Genomic DNA, 27,039 nt, shown 5'->3' with positions numbered 1-27,039 from the left:
GGACAGAAACACTCAAGACAGCCCTGCCCAGCTAGCAGGGATTATAGTACTCCAGCCAAGGAACACAGCCACGCCTTCCCGTTCATGAATAATGAAAGACGATGCTGCAGGGCCACAGGGGAAACCCAGGGGAAGTGTAGCCGCCTTCTCCCCACCCCTGACTAAGATCAGGGCAGCCTTGGCCCAACTGAATTTAGACTAATATGACCTTGGCAGGTGCTTCAGTTTCCACAACTGTAAAATGGGGATAGTAATACAACCCATTTACCTCATAAAGGCAAAGTGTGCTATTATGAAAATCAGAGAATATGGATCGTGGTGTGAGCTAGCAGTGCTGACACAGGACGCTGTTAAATTTAAGTATTCTATATTAATATAAAAGAACTATGTAGATATATATTTATATTAATATAAAATTAGTTATGGCTGAGGGTATACTCAGTCACTACAGAAAATCCCAGCTTGGGGCATTATTTAAAAAACAATGTCTTGACCAGGCAATGAAATCTTACACAGCACTAAAGAGAGAAAAAAAAAAAAAAAAAAGAAAAAAACAATGTCTTGAGACAACCAACCGCCCAGAAGGACAATGGAAAACAGAATGCTAAGGCCACCAATGTCCACTGAATAGACAGGACAAGAGGACCAGGCCAACAGAGATACAACTGTATGCCAAAGCCTCAGGTACACAATAAGCACTCAACACACTTCTCTCAAATAACAGATCATATTAACAGATCGCATATGATGGTGATGTGTCCTTTCCAGGCATTGTGCCACTGATCTCAGGAATGCAGAGCAGGAAATCAGTTCCTTCCTGGCCTTCAGGTCTTAGCTCAGAGGTGACCTCCTATAGAGAGTTCTTGAACCCTCACAAAAATCATTTCCACCCACCAATGACTAGCTGTGTGACCTAGGGCCAGACACTTCACTTCTCGGGACCACTCTTTCCCCACCCATAAAATGAGAACAGTAGTAACCTACCTTGTGATCAGAGTTTAAACAAGTAAATGGGCAGAAAGGGCTTAGAACAGTGCCAGACACAAGTACTATATGACTAACATTAGTAGTAGTACATGCCATTAAAGTGGCGGCGGAGGGAGACATTGTGGCATTTGATTAAGACTACAGACTCTGGAACTAGATTGACTGGGTATGAATCCTGGCTCAGCCACTCACTGACTGTGACTAACTTTAGGCAAATTACTTAGCCTCCCGGTGTCCCAGTTTCCTCACCTATAAAATGGGATAATAATAACCTACCTCCTAGGATTGTTGTGGGGATTAAATGGGCTAATAAAGTGTGAAATGAATGTAAACTCATCTGATTATCATTATGCCCATACCCATTTTCAGGCTCACAGAAAGATTTGCCAAAGATTACACAGCTGGCAAGGATCGATGGGATTTAAATCTAGAGCCTGTGTTGATAACCTGGAATTACCAGGCCATAAGGAATGAACAGTGTAAAAGGCCTCCTCCCTTCGCTAGAGTTAAGGGTTACTTAAATCCTGGAACCTGTAGGGGAAAGCTAACAGCAGGTCATACAGATGAAACCGTAAAAGCTACGCCCCTCATGAATTATGCACAATTACGCCCCTAGAAAAGCCACAGAAAACTCGGGGCTCTACTCACCTTTCCGATTAATCAATGAGATCTAGTTTGCCCGGCGGACTGCAGAACGCCCCTTCAGCACATCCCTCCAGCACGCTGACCCGCCCCCTCGTGAATAATTCACAAGCCGATACTTCCCCCGGACCAGGTGCGAAAGAGGCAAAAATGGGCTTCCTCAACAGCCCCACCTCCTCATGAATAATGAAAAAAGCCGCGGGCAACGAAGGCTCGGTAGCACGCCGTCCCCTCGGGAAGAGCCTAGCACACTGGGTTCCAGCGTGCCTTCCACAGCCTGGCCCGGAGGGGGTGGGGGGGGTCCCTCTCCCTAAAAACGTGTGGGCTCCGACCTGTCCAGTCGCCTCGCCCCGACTACCCAAGGGCGGGGAGGGGGGGACGGCATCATAGAACCAGAGGTCACAAAGGCTATGGATACGTCCACAATGCCACGTCGGTCCCGAACGTTACCACTGTCACAGGACCTGTCCTGAAACAAGCTTTCCCAAAATTTCACCTTGACTTCAGGAACCTCAAACTTCGCCTCTCCCTTTGGGGAGTACCCCCAAATCCTGCCTCATGGACAGAGAACTCATACACGGACCTTAAGGGTCTCCTCAAACACCCCCCAAAACCCTGTCTCCGAGGGGTGTAAAGCCTGCCTCCGAAGGGTATATAAATCCTGCCTCCCAGTGATACTCCCTAAAACAGACTCCAAATCCCGTCCCGGTGTCCCCAAATGCCACTTCCTAAGGGACCCATCAAAAGCAGCCACCCCGGGCCCAGAGCTCCAAATGTGCCCATTAGGGGATCCCCCAAATTGAGCCCCCTCCCCCAAATGCTGTCTAGGGTTTGGGGGCACCGTGCTCCAGCTCACCCCCTGCGCCGGGCGGAAGCCTCGCCTTCCTGCTGGAGATGAGCCGAAGCCACGGGGCAACGGAAGAGCAAACCACCTCCGTCGTACCAGAGCCAGAGTTTGCGCGGAGCTCGGAAGCGCGGGGCCTTGAAGGGCCCCCGGTTGGGGATGTACCACAGATGCTTAGCTAGAGGGGCGCCCGCCCCTGCTGCCGCGCCGTCGGCGCCCGTGTCAGACCCAGACACCCCTACAGGTTGTGGTACGTCCCGAGCGCGCGAGGCATGCTGGGGGTGGTAGTCCTGTCTGGCCAGTGCCTGGTGCACGTGGTGGGCTACAGCGCCCAGAGTATGGGAAAATGTGAACCTGGGCTGTGGAATTCCTGGAGCTGTGCTCTGGGGGATGGGAAAAGAGAGTGGAACGTGGGGTACCTCCAGATGTAAAGGCACACCCATCCTACAGATGGGAAGGCTGAGGCTCAGATGGCCAAAGGAGTTCATTCATTTGACATTTATGGAGTTCAAGCTGCGGGCCAGGCGCGCTAGGGACTCTTCCCTTGTCCTCACGGAGCAGACATTCCAGCGAGAGAGATAGACCATAAATACAGCAAATGAGTAAAAATCATAGTTTTGCATATAAATACTTAGTAGATACATGTGACTGTATAATATAAATTATATGTAATAAAATATACATATACATAGTTGACATAACGTGATAGCTAGTGTCCATATGTAACTAATTTACATCTGTATATAGTAAATGTCTTAAATACATTGTGTGTATTCTATATTCATAGGTGAATATATAATTAAAGATATATGTAAATACGTGTAGTATATATGTATTTAACAACTGTCAGTGCTATGGAGAGAAACAGAACCAGATAAGGGGAAATCTGTGGGGTCAGGTTGCATTTTGCGAGTGATCAAAGAAGGCCTTGCTGAGAAGGTGATGTTCGAGCAAATGCGTTTCACAGAAAATATCTTTATCACCTTATCCCAAATTCTGTACCTCGTATCCTGTCAACAACCTCCAAATTTATTCATTTGAAAAGGATTTCTTGAGTGCCTACTAAGTGCAGAGCACTGGGAGCACAGCAGAGAACCTATGAAGGAGACTGCCCTTGCAATAGTTAAGAACATTCTTTCCATCAGGTCTTTTCCTTCTTACTCATCTTTTGCCTCACCTCAGAGAGACCTCCCCAGATACTCCCTGTGAGGTAGTCAGGGACCGCCTCTCTGAGGAAGCAGCATGTGAAAAGTGAGGAAGCAGGCCATGTATCATATGGGGGAAGGAATTCCGAACGGATCATCAGGGGCATGGCCTTGGGAGTTTGGGAGTGTGAGTCCCAGTCTGAGGAAGAGGGCAGAAGTCTGTGCAGTCAAGAGAGGAGTGAGGACAGGAGAACACTGGTGATGACATCTGAGGCCGTGTCAAGGAGGGTGTTCTAAGCCAGGCTGAGATGTTTGGGTTTTGTTCTAAGATCCGTGGGGAGCCGTGAAAGGATTTTAAACAGAAGTGCCACCCGATAGAAATTCCATCTTAGCGTACACAAGCTGGCTGCTCTGTGTGGAGAGAGAACAAACTGTAAGGGGAAAGATGGGAGCCGAGAAACCAGCAGAAGGGCCACTGCAAGAGGCCAGAAGTGACGAGAGAGGATCAGACTGAGATGGTAAAAGTGGAAGGGGCAAGGAGAGATTCGATTTTGGGTTGATTTTGAAGGTAGAGATGCCAGGATTTGCCAAGGGGTCATGATAGAGGACATGAAAAGTAGAGAGGAGTTCTGGCTGACCCCCAGGTTATTAGCCTGAGCAGCTGGAAGGATGGAGTTGTCATCAACCGACAGGGGAAATACTCCATTAGGAACCAGGTGTGGGGCAAGGTCAGGTGTTTGTTTTCAGATGTGTTATATTTGAGATGCACGCTAGACATCCAGGTTGTGGTTTGTGTTGGTTGAGTGAAGAGTTGAGGACCAGGTGTGAAATTCAGGGGATGGAGGGAGGTCTGAGGCTGGAGATATGGATTTGGGGACCATCAGAGGGGACAGCTGAAGCCATGCGTGTGGCCGAGTTCTTCTCTGAAGAATCGATTGCCATCAAATGGATCAGAGGGTGTCATTGAGGCAGGATTTGGACTTTCCTAAGTGAGGAGGAGAGCACTGCAGTTGGAGGGAACAGCTTGAGCAGAAGCCCATGGAGGTGAGAAATCAGGAAAAAGAGAGGGAGGGGGAGGTGGGGATGAGAGAGAGTTGTACCATTTAGCTTTGCCCCCAGCCATGGATGAGAGTGTCCTGTGAACTCTGTGGGAGTGAGCTTGGGCATCTTTTCATAGCTTTAAAGGTATTTATGGTTCTTGTTTTGGGGGGGAATTTTCTGTTTGCATCCTTTGTTCATTTCTATTGGGTTGCTGTACTTCTCATGGATTTTTAGGAACTCTTTACATATTAGCCTTTTTTGGTTTTGTTTTTGTCTTTTCTTTCTAGCCTTTTTTTGTGTGTGTGTGGAATGTGTTTTTATTTATACTTCCAAGAACTGGTATATGCCAAGCCCTGTTTTAGGCATTTAGGGACATAGTGGTGAGCAAGGCAAGACGAAAGTCTCTTCCCTTGTGGAGCTTTGGTTCTGGTGAAGGAGACACTATAGAAAAGGGAAAAAAAATAGAGAGGATGTTAGAATCTGAGAAGTGTTATGGAGAAAATTAATGCAAGGAGTGGGGCATAGGGAGTATGGTGGGGGAGGGTTTGGAATTTTAAATAGGGTAGGCAGGGCAGGCCTCATTAAGGAGGTGACATTTGAACTTTCAAATGGCCTGTCTCCTTCAGTCTGGAACAGTTCTTCAGTCTTCCCTTGACCTTCATGACCTTGGCGCTTTTGAAGATGAGAAGCCAGGAATTTTGAGGCATGTCCCTCGGTTTGGTCCTGTCGGATGCTTCCTTATGGTTAGATTCAGGTTCTGCATTTGGGATGGGACTATCACAGAAGTGTCGCTGACTCCTCATTTCGTTCTATCAGATGGCTCATGATTTTAATATTGATCATGTTCGCTGTGTTCCCTTCATTAAGCTGGTATCTGCAGGTTTATCTACTGTAAAGATACTTTCCCTCCCTTTGGAATTAACTAACATGTATTTCATAGGGAGATACTTTGAATCTATGTGAATATGCTGTTCCTCACCAAAGTGTGACTGACTGCTAGTGTAACAACTAGTTTTAGCATTCATAAATTTTCTAACTCCATCACTGTTGACCATTGTATTATTTGTTAACATTCTACTGTAAAGAAAATATTTCCCTTCTTCTCCAATTATTTACTCTTTCACCCATTTATTTATAGGTATGGATTCATGGTGTCTAGAGCTTATCAACTGCTTTTTTCTGTGTTTCAGATTATGTTTTGCTTACTTTGGGTCTATTAAGGTAGTGAACTACATTTATAGCCTTTTCTGATGTTGACCCAACTTTACGTTCCTGGGATAAACTGTTTGATTCAAACATGTTTGTTAAATATATTACTGGATTCATTTAGCTAAGATTTTGTTAAGGATTTTTAAAACTACAGATATAAGTGAAATGGGTTTGAAATTTTCTTGTATTATCTCACCTGCTTCAGGGATAGAGATTACACTAGCTTCATAAAACAGACCTCTTTTACTCTTCTTCCAGTACCTGGAACAACTTCTATAAGATAGCAATTAACTATTCCTTGGGAGTTGGGTAAACCACACTTAACAAAAACCATTTAGGCCCTGCCCTTTTTTTGGTGGGGAGAGGAAAGCTTTTGACTACTGTTTCAATTTATTACTTTTTGCTCTATTCGACTAATCTGTTTCTTCATGGCATGGTTTTGGCATTTTATATTATTCTAGGAATGTATTCATTTCAGCTAGATTTTCAGACATTTGTTCGTTATTTTTAAAAGTTCTGTTACATCTGTATTAAGTTCCCCTTTTTAATTTTGTATTTGGGGTGTTTGCATTTTCGAGTTTCTTTAATTGATCAGTCTTGCCAAGTCTATCTTTCCTCTTAATTTTTGTTTTAAAGATTCTGCCTTTAATTTTACTATTTGTTGTTTGTTTCCCCTATTTCATCTATTTCTGTTTTGTCTTACTTCCTTGCTTCTTATTGAGGTTTGCTCTGGTGGTCTTTTTCCAACCTTGTGTATAACTTACATATGATGAAATGCTCAGATTCTAATTGTAGAGCTTGAATTTTTACCTACTATACACCCATATAGCCAGTACCCCAGTCAAGATCTAGAATCTTTTCATTATCCTAAAATGCTACCTTGCAACCCCCTCTACTGAAAGACACCCTCCCCACCTCCACTCTGCTCTATCACCAATTTTTTAAAAGATTTTATTTATTTCATACAAAGACCACAAGTAGGCAGAGAGAGAGAGAGGAAGGGAAGCAGGCTCCCCGCTGAGCAGAGAACCAGATGCGGGGCTCAATCCCAGGACCCTGAGATCATGACCAGAGCCAAAGACAGAGGCTTTAACCCACTGAGCCACCCAGGTGCCCCCTCACCAATTTTTTTTTTAAGACTTTAAGTAATCTCTACAGCCAGGGCCCAAACTTGTATATACAACTTTGAGATCGAGTCAGATGCTCTACTGACTGAGCCAGCCAGGTGCCCCACCAGCATGTTTTGATTAAGAACTTTACATAAACAGAATTATATAGTGTGTGCTCTTCTGTGTCTTTTTTCACTCATGTTTAGAGATTCATTCACGTTGTTCTATTCCTATTTCCTGTCCCCCTCCCCTCTCCTACAGCCCCCTTCCTGTCCCTGGGCAACACCCCCACCCCAAATCACCACCATATTACCTCTAGGGGGCCCCTTCTTTCTAACTTGCCTCCTCTAGCTAGTGCAGGGAGATGTCACAAAGCAGGCCAGTTAGTGGGGGAGGGGCTCTGCACCAATCGCTTTTCCCTTAGCACCTCCCCTTTCCCCTTCTCACCTCACAAGCATCTGTTTGGGGGCGGGGTGGTTCTTGGCCCCATTTCCCGCCCAGCCCTTCTCGGCCAGGCCAGGAGAGGGCAGCCTCAGCTTCATGTTCCACTGCACCCAGACCTGTGCTGAGAGCATACACATACTTGGGACTCAGGGTGTAGACTGGTCTGCAGCGACCAGAGGGGTGGGTCCTGTGCTAGCAGTCGCAGAGAGGACGGGAGTAAGTGCGGGCCCAACCAGTCCTGATGAGGCACCTCCAACCTGGGGCTGGCAGGCTGAGCTTCTCTAGTGCCATCCCTCTGGGGTCATCTGCCCATTGAGGGCACAGGGGTGACTGGTTCGAGAGTGCCCACTGTTGTCCACCTGGAGATGCCCTTGGGCAGTCCTCAGCTCCAGGGAGGGCCAAGTGTGGTTCAGGTTTAGCCCTGCGATTGGACAGCGGTTGCAGCTGCTGGGTGCCAAGGCCAGGGGGTGGGAGGTTCCCAGTGCTGGCTCTCACCCGAGGGGGGACTTCAAGCCCGATGGTGCCCTGCTGATGTGGGATTTCCTGGTGTATGGAGACCTACTGGACTTGACAATGCTGAGGGGGCTGTGACCTGGATATTGTGGGTTGGGGCACAGGCCAGAACTTCCTGTTGTACCCCCACCTTCATCCCAAGCTGGGAGCCCCCATGCACCAAATGCCATGAATGCTAGCACTGCCACCCTCCTTGGCCTGATGAGGCCCCTTGTCCACCTGTGTTTATGTCCCTGCGTGTGGGCATAGATTGTGCTGGTGTGTGAGAAAGAGACATGCAAGGTATGGACTTTTCGGCTTTTATTACAAAAAGAAGAGCATGATCCCAGCCCAGTTTTCCAACAAAAGTCACCAACTCAAAGTCTGACTTGGTCAGGGCCTCTCTGGTTGGGAAGTGGGCTGGTAGACAGGTGCAGGGCCCCACTCAGACCACCCACCACTTCACCCTCCCTGTCCCCGGGGCCGGACCCGACATATGTAGAAGCAGCTCTTGCAGCTGCTCACTGGGCCTCGTTGAAGCGGGTCACCATTGTCTTGTGCAGTGTCTCCTTGTAGGACTCGGTTGAAGTGACCCCATAGGAGCTGCCTCGGGCACCCAAGCCGGAACCCCGCACCCGTGTCTGGGCCTATGTGAGAGAGGCGGGCCATCAGGTTGGCTGCGGGACGGGGGTGTGGCAGACAGAATGCTGGAGGCCGGGGATGGGACTGCAGGAGACTCACCTCGATGGGCGTCACAATGCCCTGCTTCTTACGGCCCAGGCCACTACCCTCTTTCCAGCCCATGGCCTGGAGCATGCGGCTGCCAATGTTGTCACTGCCCAGCCCATCCCGCGTGGGCTGCTCGAAGTCCCTGCAGGGGCCAGTGGGGCGGGGTGAGTGACCAGCCGGCTAGCCTCAGGCCCCTCCCCTTGGCCCCGTGCACTTACACAGAAGCTGCGGACATGCCGCCGTACTTCCTCCTCTTGGGCTCTGGGGGCTCAGGGATGCCGTACTTCTCTCTGCGTTCAGCCGCACGGTCCCGGTACTTCATTTGCTGAAAACACGTGTGTGTGTGTGTGTGTGTGTGTGTGTGCGTGTGTGTGTGTGTGTGTGTGTGGCACTGGGGGAGCTGGATCTGGCTAACAGGTGTGAGGTCCTGTGGGCCGGATACTGTGGGTGCGAGCAGCCAAGCTACACCCAGCTGAGGGACTTGAGCACCGGCTGCCTGAGGGGACAGGCAATGGGCCGGGGACAGAGGGGATGGAGTCCAGGAATGGGTCACACCTCACCTCCATGTCGTTCTTCTCCAGTGCTTCGAGCTCGTTTTCTGACAGGTGGGCTCGCCTGTGAATCTCAAGGTTTTGCTACAAGGGGACAGATAAGACGAGGGGTGAAGCGGCCGGCCAGGCCACGCTGGGCCGGGCCGAGCCAAGGGTCCCCGCCAGTCCTCCCTCGGAGAGGCACCTTGTGGAGCCCGGAGAGCTGCTGGTGGCGGATGAGCGCCTCCTTGCTGGGGAACTGGCGCCGGCAGAGCAGACAGGCCAGCTTCTGCCAGTCAGTGAGCTTCTCCTCCCGTTCGGGACCCCCGCGCTCCTGTTCCTCCTCACTGTCGCTCTCCCCGCTGTAGGCTGCCACCAGGCCCCGAGGTGGGCTCTAGAGAATGTGAGGGTGGGGAAGCGAAGTCAGGCCTGGCTAGATTGGAGCGCCCCACCCCTCCGCTGCTCCTCCTGCCCCGGCCACTCACTGGGCGGTCATCGCTGGCCAGTTTCGGGAGGTCCATGCTGGTGTGTTGTCTCTCGGCTAGTGCTCCCTGGGGGCGGGGGGGGGGTGGACACACAAATTCAGGGACTCCACAGAGGGGATGCTGAGATGACAAGATGAGGGAGTGGGTAATGGAGGTGGCCCCAACACACCTTCTTCTCAAGGATGGCATAGCCGGCATCTGCGGTGGCTGACTCCCTCCTCTCGTCGTCTCGCAGGGAGCTGATGGGCTGGAAGCTGTTTTTGAAGTTTTCTTTTTGCTTGTTAAGGCTGCGGGCCCAGCGTTCCATGTCCTTGGCAATCTAGGGGTAAGGGTGTGGGTGAGGCTCTCAGGGACCCTCCAGTGGCTGGGACCACCAACTCCACCCACTGCCCCTTCCTGCCCTGCAGCCTCAAGCAGCAGGAAAAGATGTGGCGATGAAAGTCCCCATTTCTTGTCATTCTGCCGTCAGTGCCCCTCGCCAAGCCCTCTTGGGCTGTGCTTGTCCTCCTCACAGGCACCCACGGGACTCTGCTCTCTGTATGCTTTTATCGTTTTATGGTGCAGACAGTGGCTCTAACTTCTACACACAATACTATGCCACATTCCATATTCTGTCCACCCTCCCAGGCACACCACCACTTTTAGAATTTACCAGGTTGTCAAGGAAACACTTAGTTCTTGCTTCCAAGTGCTGCACCCAGACTGTGATACTCTTCCTCCGCAGAGAGACACCGAAGTGCCAACTGCCTGCTCCCACCAGACACTGCAAGGGCCATTTTCCACACCCTGATGGGCCCAATAAGAAGTTCTCTGGGGTAGATAGACCTGGATACATCCCCATGAGCGGGGCTGGCCCACAGGAGCTCTGTGCGCCCGTTCGTTTCCACAGGCAGGGCTAGCCCAGCTTCAGGCACTCAAACAATGGGAGGATTCCCACTGGGGGACAGAAAAGCTGACTGGGCTCACTTGGGACAGATGGCACTGGCCACTCAGGCAGGTAGGCTGCCCGACCACATACTGAGGAGACTGCCCTGGCTCAACGTCATGCATCAAAGAGTGGAGCTGGGCTGGGAGCCTGGTCTCCTGAGCACAGTCACTGCCATGCACACATCTGCCTCCCCCAGCCCAACCCCCACAGCGGAGGCTTCAAGAAGAGCGAAATGCACTTATTGGAAGACGCCAAAGAGCCAGCCAGTGAGCCCCACTGCTCACCTGTTGGGCTGTCTTGGTCTTGTGCTTCTCCTTCTTCTCTTTACCCTCCTTCGAGGGGGCCCCAGTCTCCTTATGCCCGTCGGCCGACTGTTCCAGGGCAGGGACGTAGGTCCGCCTTTCCCCGTCCCAGTACAGGTACTGCTGGCTCTGAGCGTTGTAGTAATACTGGGAGGGGGCAAAGGAGGGGGGCGTGAGGGGAGACCTCCAGAAGGGGAACTGCAGGCCCCACCCGTTCCCTAGGCCCCCCATTACCTGGGAGTTGGGGTCATAGTAGAGGCCAGTCTGAGGGTCATAGTAGTAGCCGGATGTCTCATCGTACTGGTAGGTGGAGACGTCAGGAACAGCTGTGGGGGATGGGGGGGTCACACTCTTCCTCTGTGCTTTATTAAAGAACTCCCTGTCCTGTCTCCCTCCCCTCCCTCACCCCCCGCAGGCCATGGCTACTCACGGTACTGGCTGTAGGGCTCCTGGGCAGTGGGGCTGGTGGCCGGTGGCAGGGCAGAGCTGGGATGGGTGGGGCTCTGGAGCTCGGATTTGAGCACAGCAGGTGACATGATGGTGTATGGCTGGTCGTAGGGCCAGACGGGGGAACAGGGCTCAGTGTCTGCCGATGCCCCCCACCCCCCACATGCCCTGCCCCCCAGGACGCCCCAGAGCTCCCTCACCTGGCTGTTGGCAGCGGCACCTTGGCTGCCGCTCGCTTCGGCTGCTGACTGCTGGTAGATGCCAGGGGCGGCACCAGGCTGGGCGCGGGAGAAAGCCTGTAGTGACACAGGGTCGGCCCCGGGATCCAGAGAGGCCTCTGCACCTGTAATGAGGGACAGGGAGGGAAGGAGAAGGCCTGTGAATGATGGGGCCCAGGACCCCATGCCTGCTGCCCGCCCCCCCCACCACCATGGGCTCAGGGAGAGGTGCTGGGGCTCACCTGCTCCAGATGGGTCCCCCTTGGTTCCAGTGATGCTGGGGCCCTTGGTGCCCTTGAGGTAGCCATGGGCATAGAGGGAAGACTCTGTGCCCTGGCTGCCGCCATAGCCCTCATCCTGTTGGTAGTAGCTGTAGTCGACCGCTGGCTCCTCGGGGGTGGCCCAGGCACCCTCCCCACCCTGGGAGGCCTGAGGGGCAGTGGGAGGGGCTTATTAGCAGAGGAAGGGGCGCAGGGGGAGGGGAACCTGCTAAGAAGCATCTGCCCACAGGTGAGGCTAGTGTCTGTCTGCTGACAGAAAGCATGCAGGCCTCAGACAAGTGAAGTGTGAGGGCCGCCCAGCCGCAGCAGGGCAGGGCAGGGCAGCGGCAAAAACAAGAATCGGCTGAAGAAGAGTTGTGCCCAAATGCTCCCAGGGCTGACACTGGTACGTATGTGGCGTAGTTCAAGCGCTGGGTGTCAGGTCAAGGAAGACACCGTCCTCCCCTTCTTTATTTTCATCTCCCAATTTTCTTTCAGCCACTTATAAATTCCGTTTTATTAAAGAAGTTGTGACAATTCAGGACGATAAAATAACCACCAAATAGAAGTGAAAAGCAGCCACGATGGTGTTGAAGTTGAAAGCCTGGGAGGAGGTGACTGGGAAGGGAGCTGCAGCGAGGCCCCCAAAGCCCACGGCAGCCACTGTGAGGGTTTGGGGTCCACAGAAAGCCAGACAGCAAGCCAGCCCTCCTGGTTGCAGAGAGGGCGCGGGAGGGTCGAGACTGCGGCCCCGGTGCGGGGATGCTGGGGCAGAGGGGAGTCTTTGAGTACCTGTGAGATGGCCCACTGGGCCGCGGCAATAGCAGTGCTGGCCACAGAGGCAGCATTGATGCGACTGCCTTCGTTGGAGGCCATGTCCCTGGGGAGGATGTCAGAGACTAGGAGTCAGATGGAAACCCAGGCTGGGGGGCCAGCTGGGAAGGGACACAGGCGGGGTCCTGACCTCTTAGAACCCTTGGCAAACTCAACGTTGATGGTCTTGCCGTCGATGGTGAGTGGCGGGTGCAGGGCCTGCAGGATCTGCAGCAGCTGGGCTGCCTCCTGGGGGATGGGGGAGGAGGGGAGGTGGGGGCAGAAGGGTCAGGCCCGGGGAGGCCCCCGGCTCCATTGCCCCGTTGCCAGGCTTGGAGCCGCGGTGGGGGCGCTGGGCTCAGGGACCCTCCTCCCCACCCCGGGGGCCGGGACCCTGGCTGCCCGGCCCCCCCCTGTGCCGCCCTCACCACGATGGTGGAGAGCTGGATGAAGGCGAAGCCACGGTTCAGTTGGGTCTGCTTGTCCTTGATGACACGAACGTTGGAGGAGGAGAGCACCGCATAGGGTGCCAGGGCCCCCAGGATGGAGTCCATGGTGCTGTGTGGGTTCAGGTTGCGCAAAATGATGGCTGCGGGAAGGGGCCCAGTGTTAGGGGGCACTGACACTCTTCTCCAGCCCTACCCTCTGGTGGCGCTCTACTACCCCTCTCCTCTGGCCTCCGTGTCTTGTGCACCTGCCGCTTCCTCTCACCTGTTCCTCCTGGATAAACTTTGCTTGTCAGTCCAAGTCCCAGCTCAGTTGCTCACCTGCTGAGAACCCTCCCAACACACCCCCAAAGTCGAGTTGGGCAATGCTCCTCCCCTGCTCTCCCTACATCATGTCTGTCCCCCCACTAGGCAGAGACCCTGGGAGGACTAAGTCCTAGTCACCGCCAGCTCTCTGGCCTCAGGAGAGCCCAGCCCAGACACCCTAGGCCAGGGAGAAAGGAAGGAACAACTGACTCACTGTCATTGGCGTTCTCCGAGCTTGGCTCCGAGCCCTGTGCCAAGGCTTGGGAGGCCAGCACTCCCTGGGCTTGGTAGGGCTGTGGCAGGGGGAGCAGGCCCTGGCTTAGCTCCCGTCCACCCAGTGGCAGCGTCTGCTGATCCAGCCTTGCTCCCAGGGGCAGCTTCTGCTCTGCCTCTGTCAGGGGCAGCAGACGACAGGCCAGTGACAAAGGGGGAGGCGGCTCCCTGGCTGGTCACCCTCCTCCCCACTTCCACCAATGTCCCAGGGAGATGGGGAGGTAGGAGGGCCTCACCTGACTTAGGCACACCACATTTGAAGCACTTCTCACGGCGTTTGAAGTTCTGGACACCACACTGCGAGGCACAGGCCAGGCTGTCAGAGGGGCTGGGGCTTTCCACTGCACCCTCTAAACGTGGATCCTGAGACACCCCCCCCCCCCACCGGGAACCCTGCCATGCCCCAGGAAGGAAGGTCCCAGGGTCAAGGATGGCAGGGGGCTCTGGCTGTCATTCCCAGTCTGTGACTCTTCCCTTCACATGGTCTCAAGTTTGTCCTTAGTGCCTCCTCCTCAACTCAGGAATCAACAACCTCTCCCCCACCCCTGCTACAAAGGCCACCTCCTCTGCGGTACCAACTGCCAGGACTGGCCCCCTTCTTGTCCCTTTAGCAGGACAAGTCCTCTTCCTTGTCCTCTTCCTAAAACCTGCTTCCCTCTTAAGGAACCTTCAATGTTTTCACCTCTAAAAGCTGGTAGCCCCTCTCTGGCCAGACTCCCACCCCTCCTTCGTCTTGAGGACTGGTTGGTGCTCTTGAGAACCAGGCTTGGCCACGGCAGCCTCCAGGAACCCCCCGCTTTTCTATCTCTGGAGGTTCTACATTTCTATCTCTGTTCCACGGTCAGACACTGCACACTGCTCCTGGGCCAGGCTCTGCCCCGCATCCCCGGATGTGGCCTTGGCCACCCTCACAGCATAACAGCAGGGAGCAGATATAGCACGGGGAGGAACAGGTTTGTCTGTGGGGACTCGGGGAGGGGGACGGTCCAAGAGGGGCATGGCTCATCAGCTCAGGACGGTTGGTGGGATATTTGATCTGGGAGGCCCAGAAGTTTGCTTTGGTTTTGCTGGGAAGCTACTGCTAGCAAAGGGAACAAGAGATTTTCTTCAGCTGGTGTAGGAGGGTGAGGAAAGAGTTTGCAAAGTGGAAGCTGGAGAGGGCAGGTGACACTAGATTATGAGGGTGGCCACGCTCAAGCTCAGCGCCGCAGGGGTGGGTTCTAAGCAGAGAAGGCGGGATGTGGTTAGAGACAGTTTCAAGGAATGTTATAGGTGAGAGGGCGAGAGAAAGAGGCAAGGGGCCAGCAAAGCAGAAGAGGTCCATGGCGACTGAGGGAGAGGGGGATGGCTGTCTGGGCAGTGGGAATCGCAAGGGAGAGCATTTTTGTGATGGACGCAACAGGACCTGGTGACCAACAGGATGCGGGGGAATTAAAGGAGGAGAAAGGAGAGAATTCCCTGGTTTTGAGGAGTATCCAAAAACACAGGAGGGACAGAGAGCCACTGTCACTTTGTCCCTGCCCCTGCAGAGACACTGGACACCCGCCTTCTGAGAATACTTTCTCTTTTGAAACAAACAGATGCCACTCCCCTTAGTAGGCACAACTGTTTCTGGGGGCAGGGTTAAGGGCTCGGCCTGCCCTCAGTCCTCCCCTTAGGTCTCAGGACCGCCAGCTGGCTGCGGGAGGCATGGCTGTGGAGTTGCAAGGCTGCCTCCAGGCTGCTGGGGGACATAGCCCCAGGGGAGAACTGAACCCTGGGTACCAGCCATGGCCCCTGTGATCGGGAGCAAGTCACGGCTCAAGGCTGACCCATGGGGGCATCCCTTTGAGCCCCAGCTTCCTCGTAGGGAATACGACTGCAAGACCCTACAGCTTGTGGCCTCAGCCTCAAGTGGGGCCACCTCACGCAGGTCCCCAGAGCAGCCAGTGCTTTCCGCTGGGGGGAGAGGTGGACATTAAAGGGAGCTAACCGTGGGCCAGATGTTGTTCCAACAGTTATCCTCTCAGTGCCACACCGGAATCCTCCCAGCCACCTTGGGGGGAGGGTTCATTGCTATTTATGCTGTGGAGCTGAGGAAAGTGAGGCAGAGACCAGGGAGGATGCGGGAGGCTCTAACTCCAGCCAGCCTGGCTCAGAAGTCCACAGCACGGCACGCCTCCACCGTCACTAGCCAGTCGCTTATGTAAGTACTTGTGGAAAGCCTACTGGGACTTCAGGCAGAACTGCACCTCCTGAGGGCAGAGCCTGGTGCGGAGTGAAAGCCCAGTGCACGTGGGCACGTGGGCAGGCGGCCAGGGACGGTGGCTACTTGAGCTGAGCCGGTCCTCAACACCTATGCCACCTCAGAGGCCCCAGGGGGACAGACGCCGCTGCTGCCGCCGTCTCTATCCATGGCTACCGCTGCCCACCGCCCCTGTACCTTATTACACAGCCAGTCCTCATTGATCTTGGGCTTGGGGTCGCTGTAGTGCATGGACACCTTCTGGCCCAGGATGTTGAGGGAGTGCTGCGGGAAAAAGCAGAGCGCAGTGAGGCCCAGGCAGCAGTGCCCCACGCACCGTTTCAGCACAGGAGAAGAGAGTGAGCGAGCCCTTCAGCTGGATGGATGAGGGACAGGGAACGGAGGGAGGTCGGAGAACGGACGAGGGAAGAAGGAAGGGAAGGAGGGAGGGAAAGCGCCAGAGCCCTTGGGCGCAGCTGTTTGCTGCCTTTCCGGGCCCGCGCACGCACACGTGAACACACGCCACCAGGCACACAGTGCTCGGCTGACTGACACCTGCTGGACAGTGGGGTTAACCCCCCACTAGGCCCTGACACTGCCAGGCCACATCCAGGGCCAGCACTACACAGGCTACACTTGGGAGGAGGGGGACAGGGAGGGGAGGGAGAGGAGGGAAAAGAAAGAGAGAGAGAGCGCACGCGCGCTAGTGCTGGAGAAGGGGAAAAAGAAAGAGCCAGATTTAAAAGATGGCAGTTCCTGCTGTGAGGCTGTCTTCCCGGGGCTGGCTGGGTCCTGGGCCCGCAGCATTAGGGCAGAGACGGCCCCAGGGCCGCCCTGCTGAGCCCCGCTTCCACCACATCTGACCCTTCCTTCCCTGAGGCTTTCCTTCCATGCCCCACACCAGTGAGCCAGGCTCTGGGCAGGTGAGCAGAGCAGGTCCTTGGGTCTCTGGAAGTCCCAAAGCTGCTGGGTGGGGACCGTGGGAGGCAGGGGAGCTGGCTCCCTTCCCTTCCTTATAGCATGACTCCTTGCTGAGAAGGCAGGCCTGCCCCAGTAGAGCGGGCAAGCAGACACTCCTGTGGGGGGTAGGTGCAGGGGGAGGGCTGGGGCATCTGAAGTGAGTTCTAGTGCATCTGACTGGTACTTGAGATCAACAGAGCGGTGCCGGCCTCTTCCACGGAAATCAAAAGGCCGAACTCCCATGCAGGGAGAGAGCTGGCCAAACGGGACTGGCTAGTTAGTGTGCCAACAGCTAAGCTCCCCAGTGGCTAGACTTCCAGTGATGCCTGAGTGTGGACCGAAAGCCCGGCTCTGCCTGACCCTGGAGCAGGGCAGTCCCCGAGGAGTGGGAGCCTCCATGGAAGAAAACCTCCCCCCGGCAGCCCTTTCTCCAAAAGCTCAGCTGGGAGGTGGGGGGGGGCAGAGCTAGTGCCTGGTGGTGGGAAGGGGCCGGTGGTGAGTGTGGGTTCTTGATGGGAAGCCCAGTGGGTAGCAAGAGGTGGGAAGAGGAGATAGTGAGGGTCAGGAAGGGGGAGAGAGAGGGGGGCGGGGGGGATAGGACACAGGGCCACAGGGCAGGGAACTGTGTCCATAAGAATCAGGCGATGGGGAGCGCTCGATTACAAAGTAGTATTTGTTTGGGGGGGGGTTCAAGTGCGGCAAAGCAACCTGATTGGCTTCCATCCATCGTGTAGCGTCCTGCAAGTGACTAAACTCGACGAAGGCGAAGCCCCGGCTCTGACCTGGAGACAGCATTCAGATACAGACGCAGTGGGTTAGTCAACAGCTTTGGACACACGGCGTTCCCGGGGGTGGGACCCGAGGGGAGAGGACCAGGGGGCAGAGAGGGAAGGGGGGAGAGGAGAAAAGAAGAAAGGGAGAGAGAGAAGTAATCAGAGAGATAAAGACCAGGGGGTGGGGGGCAAGGTAGATGGTGGGGAGGGGCAGGAAAGAGGGAGGGGGGAAGGAGGATAACTGAGCAGGAGAGGTGGGGTGGGGAAGGGGAGAAACACACACGCCAGCTGGGAAGAAAGACAGAGAGAGGGGCTCAGGCAGACCTGCCTGTGGTGACAGAGACGGAGAGAAGGAGGTGGGAGGGAAAGGGTACAAGCAGAGATGTGTCTCAGAGAAGGAAAGAGGGCAGATGGGCGGGCTGCTGACCCCACACGGGCCAGAATCAGTAACTGAAGGGGGGGCCCAGCACGAGGCCGGTGCCCAGGAGGGGCCCCGTGACATGTTTCACCCAAGAAGCAAAAGAGAACCTGGGCCAGGCTGCTTGGTGAGGCCGGGAAGGCTCCAGGCCCATCAGGAAGCAGTGGGAGGCAGGGACACAAGGTCACTTCAGCCTTAGCACAGTGCAGGGGAGCTGGGCCTTCCCAGGGAGCTGCCTCGGGGCCAAGCTAGGAAGCTTACAGCCACCCACAGGGCAAGTCCTCCTATACAGTAGGAGAATGGGGGCCAGGGCTGGACAGGTAGACCTTAAAGAATCAGTGGGTGCCTGGGAGAAGTGCCAAAAGGGGCCACACCTAGGACACCACCTTATGGAGAGAGACCAGAACCCTGTCAGCCTGTGGTTTGGCTGGGGTGAAGCAGAGCAAGACCTACATGCTACCAAGAGAGACTCCAGGCCTGGCCAGGGCTCGGAAAGGGCTGCAGGAAAGCAGCTCCTCTTCTGGAGGGACACACACAGGGAGGGCTCAGGCATAGCAGGGCCGGGGGGGCATGCTTGCTCTCCGTAAGAATAACCGTTAGGATGCACAGGAGGATGAAATGGTATGATCTGGGGTGGAGGAGGGACAGAGGGAGGAAAGAAGAGAGAGAGAGAGGAAGGGGGCAGAGAAGGAAAGGGAGAGGGAAAGGAGGAGGGGGAGAGAGCGAGAGAAAAAGAGAGAGAGAAATATGGAGGTGTGGGGAGGAGAGAGACTGAGAGATGGAGAGAGAAGCCCAGGCAGTGAAGCCCCACTGTGCCTGCCTTGGGGAGCCTGGGCCAGAGGTCCTGCAGAGACAACTCCCCCCACCTCCCTGCTAACCTCAGGCCAGCTCCAGGCAGCCTGCAAGAGGGAGGGAGGGAACAAGCAAGGCCAGAAATCCTGGCTGCTCCTCGGGATGCACCCTTGGATAAGAGCCATCCCCTGCCTCCCCTCTTGGGACACGTGGGTGGGACCGTGTCAGACCTACTTTCTGGTCACAGGCTGTTACTGGAAAAACGTGGGGGAGACTGAGGGGCAGGAGGAGGAGAAGAACGGAGAGGGAAGGGAGTATATGGGGAGGGGATTACCACCTCAGATACTCAGAGTCCCAGAGAGGAGGTTCCCCGGAGCCTGGCCCTGGCCCTGCCCCCGGGGAGCACTCAGCTCAGTGTCGTACCCCCTCCCCGACAGCCCCAGAGCTGCGAGGAGGATGGGCTGAAGGGAAGAGAAGAAGAGAGGGCACCCCAAGCTGCCCATTCCCAGCTGTGGCAGGAAGGCAGGGCAGGGAGGGTGAGGGAGAAGGCAGAAGCAGGAGGGAGACTGGAGGCTGAGGCTGGCCAGAAGGGGAGGCACTGGGAACAAAAGCTCACCTGAGGATTTGTTCCGCATCAGCCGGACCTCTCGTGCTTGCACTCCATGGGACTGCAGCTGGCCCCGGATCTGTACGGGGAGACACGGATGGGGGCAGGCTCAGCACACAGGGGGGCCTCCAGAGGCCTCCGGGACCCCGAGGGGCTGCCGGTGATGTGCATGCACTGCTTCCTCTCGCTCTCTTGGGAGCGGCCACGGCCCTGGGCGCACACTAGCACCGGGCCTCTACACTCGGCCCCAGACAGGCAGAGAGTGAGTGAAATGAGAGGGGCGTGGTGCAAGGGGGAGCGTGGCAGCATGGTGACCCTCAGAGGCAGGAGAGCGAGCCAAGCCAGCAGCTCAAGAAGGGCCTGCAGTGGGGTAGGAGGGGGGTTCTGATGACAGGCTTGGTGCAGCCTTAGAGAGGAGAGCTGGGGCTTGCCCCAAGAGACCTGTGATGCAAATACCAAAATGGGAAGGTGCGGGGTCTGAGCAGAGGCCAGCCGTGTGCCCCAGGCCGTGCGAGGGGCAGTATCCTGGGGTGGAGACCAAGAGGTGTGGTCACAGGATTTGGAAAGCTTCCTGGGTGAAACCAGGGGGAAGCTGCAGAGGCAGTGTGGGGTTTGGACCAGGTGAGGCAGGGTCTCTGGGCCAGTGGTGTTTCTTGCAGAAGCCCGGGAGCATGTGCTGGGCATTCTCGGGCAGCAATCTCACTGCCTCTGGGCCTATTTCCTCATTAAGTGAAAAAGAAAAGAGATCTCTCTCTCTCTCTCTCTCATACACACAAACACACACACACACACACGTGCACACAAGGGTGAAATGAAACACAGAGGAGCTCGTTAGGCCTGACAATACTCAGGGAGGGCTCAGGAAATAGCAAGAATGTGGGCTCTGGAATCCAGCCGCCCAGGGCCAGACCCCAGCTCCATTCTGCCACTCACTGGCCTGCCACACACTGGCTGTGGGACCTGGGGCAAAGCTGCTTCACTGCTGGGGGCCTGGCTTCCTCATCCATAGGATGGAAACACACAGAGTACTTCCCCACAGGGTGGCTGTGAGGATTAAATGCAACCTGGCCTGCGGCCCACCCTGTGATCAATCCTTAACACATGTCAGCACGGAGCTACCGTCTGACCCTGAACATGGCAGGTGGGCCAGACTTGAGAAATTCTCAAGTACACAGGTAGGGTTTTCTCTGCGACAAAATGGGCAGCCGGTAGGTTTCAGTGAAGAGCTGGGCAGAGAATTCTGGGGAGGGGACAGAGAGGAGACTCAGGGAGGCTAGGGAGGATGCTGTTCTAGTGGCCCTCTGGGGTGTTACTGGGGCTCATCAGGGGAAGCCTCTGTGAGAAGGAAACAGAAGAAAAGGGAGGAATGTGGAAGGAAATGTCACAGAGCATGGGGTGGGAAGCCTGTCAGTAGCAGTGAACAAAGTCAAAGAATGCAGGACTCTGTGGCCAGGCCACTTAGATTTGACACTGCTGACAAAAGAGGGCGGGGGTGAGCGTATGGGGAGAGAATGTGAATAAAACCTCAGAAAATCCCATGGGGTTCCTCCCTATTCCCCCCCACCCCCACCCCGGGCTGCCGGGCCCTGCACCATCTCTGCCACCAGGCATACCTGGCTCTGGGCCTGGTAAGCATCTGGCCCTCAATCAACATAAGCAGAATGGATGGATGACCAGCAGAATGTTCTGGAGGAATGCTCTGTTCCCTCCCACACCCACCACCACAGCCCCTTGGCCAAGTCAGCCTATCGGACACTCCTCCCTTTCAGACCAGGAGAGCACAGGGGCCTGCCCAGAGGATGGATCAGTGCTGGGGGAGAGAAGGGATAAAAGGTGCTGAGGTCGGGGTGAGGGAGAAGCTGAGGGCCCTGGGGGAGACCCAGCCTGGCCTCCTGCTCTGCCGCCTGCCCAGGGCCACGAGGGGGGCACGTACGTCATCCTCAGTGGCTGCCTGTGGCAGCATCCTCAGCATGACGATGTTACTGGCCTTCTCCTCCTCCTCCTCCTCCTCATCCTCCTCCTCCTCCTCCCCTTGCTCGGTCCGATAGTCCTGGTCCCGATAGTCGCCGTCTCGGGGGAAGCCTGGCGGGCCGGTGGGGCTGTGCCTGTGCCGCCGCCGCCGCCTACGCTGAGTCTCGGAGCCCGGGGAGGCCTCGTAGGAATCCTGGCCGACAGAATGAGACGAGAGACACCAGACGGGCAGTCAGTCTGGGGTGGGCCTAGGGGCTGGCCGCTGGCTCTCTGAGGCAGGCAGGCTCTGAAAGCCAGGAGTGGGCGGGCTCCGGCTAAAGGCTCAGGGCAGGCAAAACGGGTCAGGCCTGGACTGCAACCCTTCTGGAGTGGGAGACTGTCCCCGGGATGCCTTCTGGGGGCTGCCCTGGTGGGAGCGGGACGAGGCCGGTGGCAGTATTACTGTGGGGGAGGATCTCGCATAGACAGGTGACTGGATGCCGCCTACACCTCCTCGGGTCTGGGGTGAGCACACGAAGTCCTGCCTCCGCTGCTCCCTCCTCCTCCCTTACCAGCTCAGCTAGTATGTGCACAACTCTTCCTTACACCTTACGATTTCCAGCTAGGGCCAGGGTTCTAGGAATAGCTTAATATCTCATCCAGAGCCCGTCAGCAGGGGCCTGCAAAGGTGTGAGGGCCACAACGCTGCCCCCCGGCTCCAATCCTCCTCCGCCTGGCCAGTCCTCTTATCACCACTAGGCTCCCTCCTAATAGGGCGTGGTGGCTGAGTTCTTGGAGGCTGCCCAAGCCATCCTGCCAGGACTGAGCAGGCCAGGCCAGGGTCCACACCCCTTCTGCCCTCAGGGGGACCAGATAACTCAGTGCTTCACTCCCACTCTTTCCAACAGGTCCACCCAGCACCCCCTGGTGCCCCAGAGACATCCAGGCACAGATCACAGTGGCCAATGGGGAAGCCTGAAGGCCCACACTCCGTCCCCAGGGGGTTGGGTTGCAAAAGTCCCCTTCCCACCCTGCTGGACAGCAGACCTGCCTGTTTACTTGGACCTGGGCCCTGACTATCCTCTCAAACTGGGGTTCCCTTAAGGCAAGTCTGCTTCTCCTCAGACAGTGAACATCATGCTGCCCCTTCTCAGGCTCGGGCGAGCTACCCAGTGTGGAACTGGCTACCCTGAGCTCAAAGGAGAGGCCCTAGAGGGTCCTTCCCCTCTGTGGAGGGGCCATGCCGCCCCTGCAAATACTCACGGGGCGGGCCTCCCAGGGCTACTCTGCTGGGTGGCATCCAGATCCCCCACCGCCCTCCCAACCCCACATGCCGGGTCCCAGGCAAGAGGCTCTTCAAGGGCCCCAAACTTGCTGGGAGCATGCGGTGAAGGGCTTGGAGTGAACCGCAGACCCCCAATTAAAAAACAGGGAAGGAGGGAGAAAGGTGATGGCCAGGGCCTCAGAAGTATAGAGCCAAGCATGTGGAAGTCAGGGAGACCCAGCTTGGGAGAGGAGCCCTCACAGAGGGGAGCAGGGACAGACCCTCCGGGTGAGGCAAAGCCACCGAGCACAGTCTGAAGGCACGGGAACCGAGAGCTACCCGCACATGGCGCTACAAGCTGAGGCCCTGAAGGACTCTGTCCTCCTCGGCCCTCACCTCTGCACTCTGCTCCTCGGACGAGTCGTCGTAGTCGTGCTTGCCCTCCTGGCTACCATACTCGCGGGGATACGAGCGGTAGTCCATGTCCCGGTAGTCATGGTCTCGGCTGCGGTTCTCCCCGCCATCATCTTGCGAACGGTCAGTGGCTCCATAGCGGCCAGTCCTGTCCCCACGGCCACCTCTGAGGGAAGAAGAACAGGGAAGGATCAGAGGCAGTTCTTTCTGGAAGGTGCAAGTGGCAAGGGAGGGGTTCCCACCCACTTATGCCCTCTAGACACTAGATCCGACTCCCAATGGGGGGGGTCCCTAAATCTTGACTCCATGAGGTGAGCCGGTCCCCATCCCTCAAAAATCCAATCCACTTCTCCTTCCTTCTGCCACCTCCCCGGTCCATGCCTGTCTTCCTTCACAGGGCCCTCATGGGTGGTGTCAGGGCCCATCTCACCTCCACCAGACCTGTCCCAGCTCATTCTCTATGCCCCGAATGTGAGTGAGTGTTCTATAAGGCAAAGCCAACCAAGCCCAACCATTGCACTCCCTCCAATGGCTCCCGCTTATTCTCAAGATAAAACACCAAAATGCTCACCACGGTCCTGCCAGGTCGGCGGGGTATGTGGGGGACGTGGGATGAGGTCGATACCACCCTCCTCCCTCCCTCCGCCTCATTGTGCCCTGTGCTACCCTGCTCTTCTCCTTCACTGTCACCCTGCCAGCCCTGGCAGCTTTGTTAAAATCTCTCCTACTGCAATTACTGTAAAATAATGATCACACAGTTGATTTCATGTATGTTTTTCTTCTTTTTAAAAGATCTTATTTATTTGACAGACAGAGACCACAAGTAGGCAGAGAGGCAGGCAGAGAGAGAGAGTGGGGGGGAAGCAGGCTCCCCGCTGAGCAGAGAGTCCGATGCGGGGCTCGATCTCAGGACTCCAGGATCACAACCTAAGCCAAAGGCAGAGGCTTTAACCCACTGAGCCACCCAGGCACCCCGGTTTCTTTTTTTTTTTTAAAGATTTTATTTTTAAGTTATCTCTATACCCAATGTAGGGCCTGAAATTATAACCCTGAGATCAAGAGCTGCGTGCTCCTCTGACTGAGCCAGCCAGGCGCCCCTCACATCCATCTCTTTGATGATTTAAGAAAAGCACTAACCTGTGAGTTCTGGGAAAGAGGGCACCACATCCAGAGGGCCTACTGCCCTACTCCCCAAAACTTAGCTTAGTATCTGGTACTTGGTAGGTGCCCAGTAATTTTTGTTTAATGAAATAATGACTTAAAAAGTAATCTAAAAGCAACCAATACATGTTTACTTAAAACAAGAAAAAACAAGAAAAGACACTATATAGACTATGGCTAGCAGGGTCCCAATCCTGGTCAGGAAGGACAGAATGTCTAGTACCAACACCACTATGAACGTTGTTCTAAGCCACTAGCTGAACCAAGAGAATGAAGAGAAGAGGTTAAGAGCTGGCAAGAAGGCGAAATTACCATTGTCTGTAAAGGACATGAGAATATGCCTACAAAGCCCAAGAGAATCAAATGAAAAATGATTACAACCAATAAATCAGGAAGGATGCTAGGGACAAAAGTAACATGCAGAAATAAGTATGTTGCCTCTATACAGAGAGGCATCGTTTAGAAATGGGAAGATCCCAAGTATAACTGAACCAAAAAGGTTAAATACCTAGACAAGTGCCAAGATCTTATGACTATACTTCACACATATAAACCAGGATACGTTCAAAATGGGTCAAAGATTTGAGACAACATGGATGGAGCTAGACAGGATGATGCTAAGCGAAATATATCAGTCAGGGAAAGACAAAATACCAGACGATTTCACTCCTTGTGGAATTTAAGAAACAGAACAAATGAGCAAAGGGGAAGAAAAAAAAAAAAAGGAGAGGGAGGCAAACCAAGACACAGACTCTTAACTACAGAGAACAAACTGATGGTCACCAGAGGGGAGGTGAGTGGGGAGGGTGAGGGTAATAAGGGGTGGGGTTTGAAGAGTACACTTCTCATGATAGAAAAAAATTTTTAAAGAAAAAATTTTAAAAATACAATAGGGGCACCTGGGTGGCTCAGTAGCTTAAGTGGCCAAGTCTGGATTTTAGCTCGCCATGATCTCAGGGTCCTGGGATAGAGCCACCATAGGCTCCACACTCAGCAGGGAGGCTGCCTGAGAATCTCTCTCTCTGCCCCTCCCCCCACTGGCATGTGCTCTCTCTCTCTCTCTGTAAAATAAATAAATAACTCTCTAAAAAATAATAAAACAATAATAAAATGCGTGGTCCGATAGTAAAAAATAATAATAAAAATAAGAAGTGCCAAAGATTTCAATAGAAGAACTGAAACCACAGAAGCCAAAGAAAACACAAGATGATTTCTTGATAATCTTGCAATGGGGGAAAACTGTGACCCAAATCCAGGAGCCAGAGAAGGAGAGATTATTGAAGTTAACTATATAAAAATAAAACACTTCTGCCTGGATAAGAGAAAACCATCATGAGCCCCATCAGGACAAACTAACTGGGAAAAAGTATGGGAAGAGGAAGAGAAGTCACACCAAAGACATACAAACGGTTTATATTTAAGAAGATGTTGTTTCATAATGATGGATGAAAATTAAAACTACCCTGGACAGGCCACTTTAAAATAAAAGTCTAAAATTTATTTTTTGTGTATTTCTAGTCATTTTCATTGTGGTAAAATATAGACCTCACAAAATTTACCACAAAATATACTCACGATGTTGAGCAACCATCACCGTCTGTTTCCGGAAACGTCTTTTTATCACCCCAAACAGAAGCTCCCTACCCGCTGAACATTAACTTCCCACCCACCCCACCCACTCTACTTTCAGACCCTATAAAGATGCCTGTTCTAGGTACCTCATGTAAGGGGAATCACGTGTTTGTTCCTTTGTGTCTGGCTTCTTTCACTTAGCATCATGTTGTCAAGGTCCCTCCTCATTGCAGGGTGAATCAGAACATCCTGTTCTGTGGCCACACACATATGTAGGTATGGCACCCACCATGCACCCACCATGCACCCACCATGCTATTTGGCCACGTGCCTGCTGATGGACACTTGCGCTGCTTCCACTTGCTGGTTGTTTCGGGGGCTGGGACTAATGCTGCTGTGAACACTGGTGTACAAATATGTGTTTGACTCACTGCTTTCAGTTCCTTCCGGTAGGTACCCAGGAGTGGAACTGCTGGACCCCATGGCAGGTGTAGACTTAACATTTTGCAGAGACTCTGGCCGGTGTCCCACAGCAGCTGTACCACTTACATCCCCATTGGCAATGCGCCAAGTTTCCAATGTCTCCACATCCTCACCAACACCTGTCATCCCGCATCTCTTCCTGGGCTTATTGGCCACTTGTGTGTCTTTTCTGGAGAAAGGTCTATTCAAGCCTTTTGCCCATTTCTTTTTTTTTTTTTTTAAGATTTTTAAATTTAATTTGATTTATTTGACAGAGAGAGAGAGAGAGAGATCACAGGTAGGCAGGGAGGCAGGGAGAGAGAGTGGGGGAAGCAGGCTCCCCGCTGAGCAGAGAGCCCGATGCGGGGCTTGATCCCAGGACCCTGAGATCACGACCAGAGCCAAAGGCAGAGACTTAACCCACTGAGCCACCCAGGCGCCCCCTTCTGCCCATTTCTGAATTGGGTTCTCCTGTGGGGCTGTAGTTCTTTTTCCATTCTGGGTGTTAATCCCTTATTAGATACAGGATATGCAAATACCTTTTCCCATTCTGTGGGCTGTCTTTTCACTCTCTTGGACCATGTCCTTTGATGGACTTAAGTTTCTAATCTTGATGAAGTCAAACTTGTTTTGAAATAATTTTATTTTTATTTTTTTAAATTTAATTTATTTATTTAAATAAATAAAGCAGTCACAAGTAGGCAGAGAGAGAGAAAGGGGGAAGCTTAGCAGAGAGTCTGATGTGGGGCTCAATCCCAAGACCCTGGGATCATGACCTGAGCCCAAGGCAGA

The 27,039-nt window shown here is 54.2% G+C and overlaps 2 protein-coding genes across 7 annotated transcripts in view; one reads left to right on the top strand and one right to left on the bottom strand.

Annotated features, from left to right (window-relative positions):
• The window catches only part of LOC111150571 (zinc finger protein 674-like), an 886,492-nt gene that overhangs the window by 229,782 nt on the left and 629,671 nt on the right, over window positions 1-27,039 (top strand). The window lies entirely within an intron of this gene.
• Window positions 8,217-27,039, bottom strand: part of LOC111150572 (RNA binding motif protein 10) — a 30,014-nt gene continuing 11,191 nt past the window's right edge. For 2 of the 6 annotated variants that reach the window (XM_022508060.1, XM_022508061.1), the window contains exons 3-24: window positions 23,035-23,218; window positions 21,358-21,588; window positions 19,434-19,503; window positions 17,543-17,616; window positions 16,073-16,159; window positions 13,887-13,947; window positions 13,592-13,768; window positions 13,054-13,214; window positions 12,777-12,874; window positions 12,605-12,692; window positions 11,795-11,981; window positions 11,535-11,677; window positions 11,318-11,435; window positions 11,122-11,213; window positions 10,870-11,034; window positions 9,827-9,976; window positions 9,658-9,723; window positions 9,378-9,566; window positions 9,203-9,277; window positions 8,861-8,967; window positions 8,655-8,784; window positions 8,217-8,560 (exon numbers count right to left, since the gene is read on the bottom strand). In XM_022508060.1, coding sequence (XP_022363768.1) covers window positions 8,435-8,560; window positions 8,655-8,784; window positions 8,861-8,967; window positions 9,203-9,277; window positions 9,378-9,566; window positions 9,658-9,723; window positions 9,827-9,976; window positions 10,870-11,034; window positions 11,122-11,213; window positions 11,318-11,435; window positions 11,535-11,677; window positions 11,795-11,981; window positions 12,605-12,692; window positions 12,777-12,874; window positions 13,054-13,214; window positions 13,592-13,768; window positions 13,887-13,947; window positions 16,073-16,159; window positions 17,543-17,616; window positions 19,434-19,503; window positions 21,358-21,588; window positions 23,035-23,218 — 2,779 coding nt within the window. In that variant the 3' untranslated portion in view covers window positions 8,217-8,434. The remainder of the gene's footprint in view (window positions 8,561-8,654; window positions 8,785-8,860; window positions 8,968-9,202; window positions 9,278-9,377; window positions 9,567-9,657; window positions 9,724-9,826; window positions 9,977-10,869; window positions 11,035-11,121; window positions 11,214-11,317; window positions 11,436-11,534; window positions 11,678-11,794; window positions 11,982-12,604; window positions 12,693-12,776; window positions 12,875-13,053; window positions 13,215-13,591; window positions 13,769-13,886; window positions 13,948-16,072; window positions 16,160-17,542; window positions 17,617-19,433; window positions 19,504-21,357; window positions 21,589-23,034; window positions 23,219-27,039) is intronic. The other 4 variants (XM_022508063.1, XM_022508062.1, XM_022508064.1 and 1 more) reach the window with 4 other exon arrangements.

This window comes from Enhydra lutris, unplaced genomic scaffold (genome assembly GCF_002288905.1).
Source record: "Enhydra lutris kenyoni isolate GAN:26980312 unplaced genomic scaffold, ASM228890v2 scaffoldscaffold23, whole genome shotgun sequence".
Lineage (NCBI taxonomy): Eukaryota > Metazoa > Chordata > Mammalia > Carnivora > Mustelidae > Enhydra > Enhydra lutris.
The sequence above is the reverse complement of the archived record's forward strand: the minus strand, read 5'-3'. Positions and strand labels throughout refer to the sequence as shown.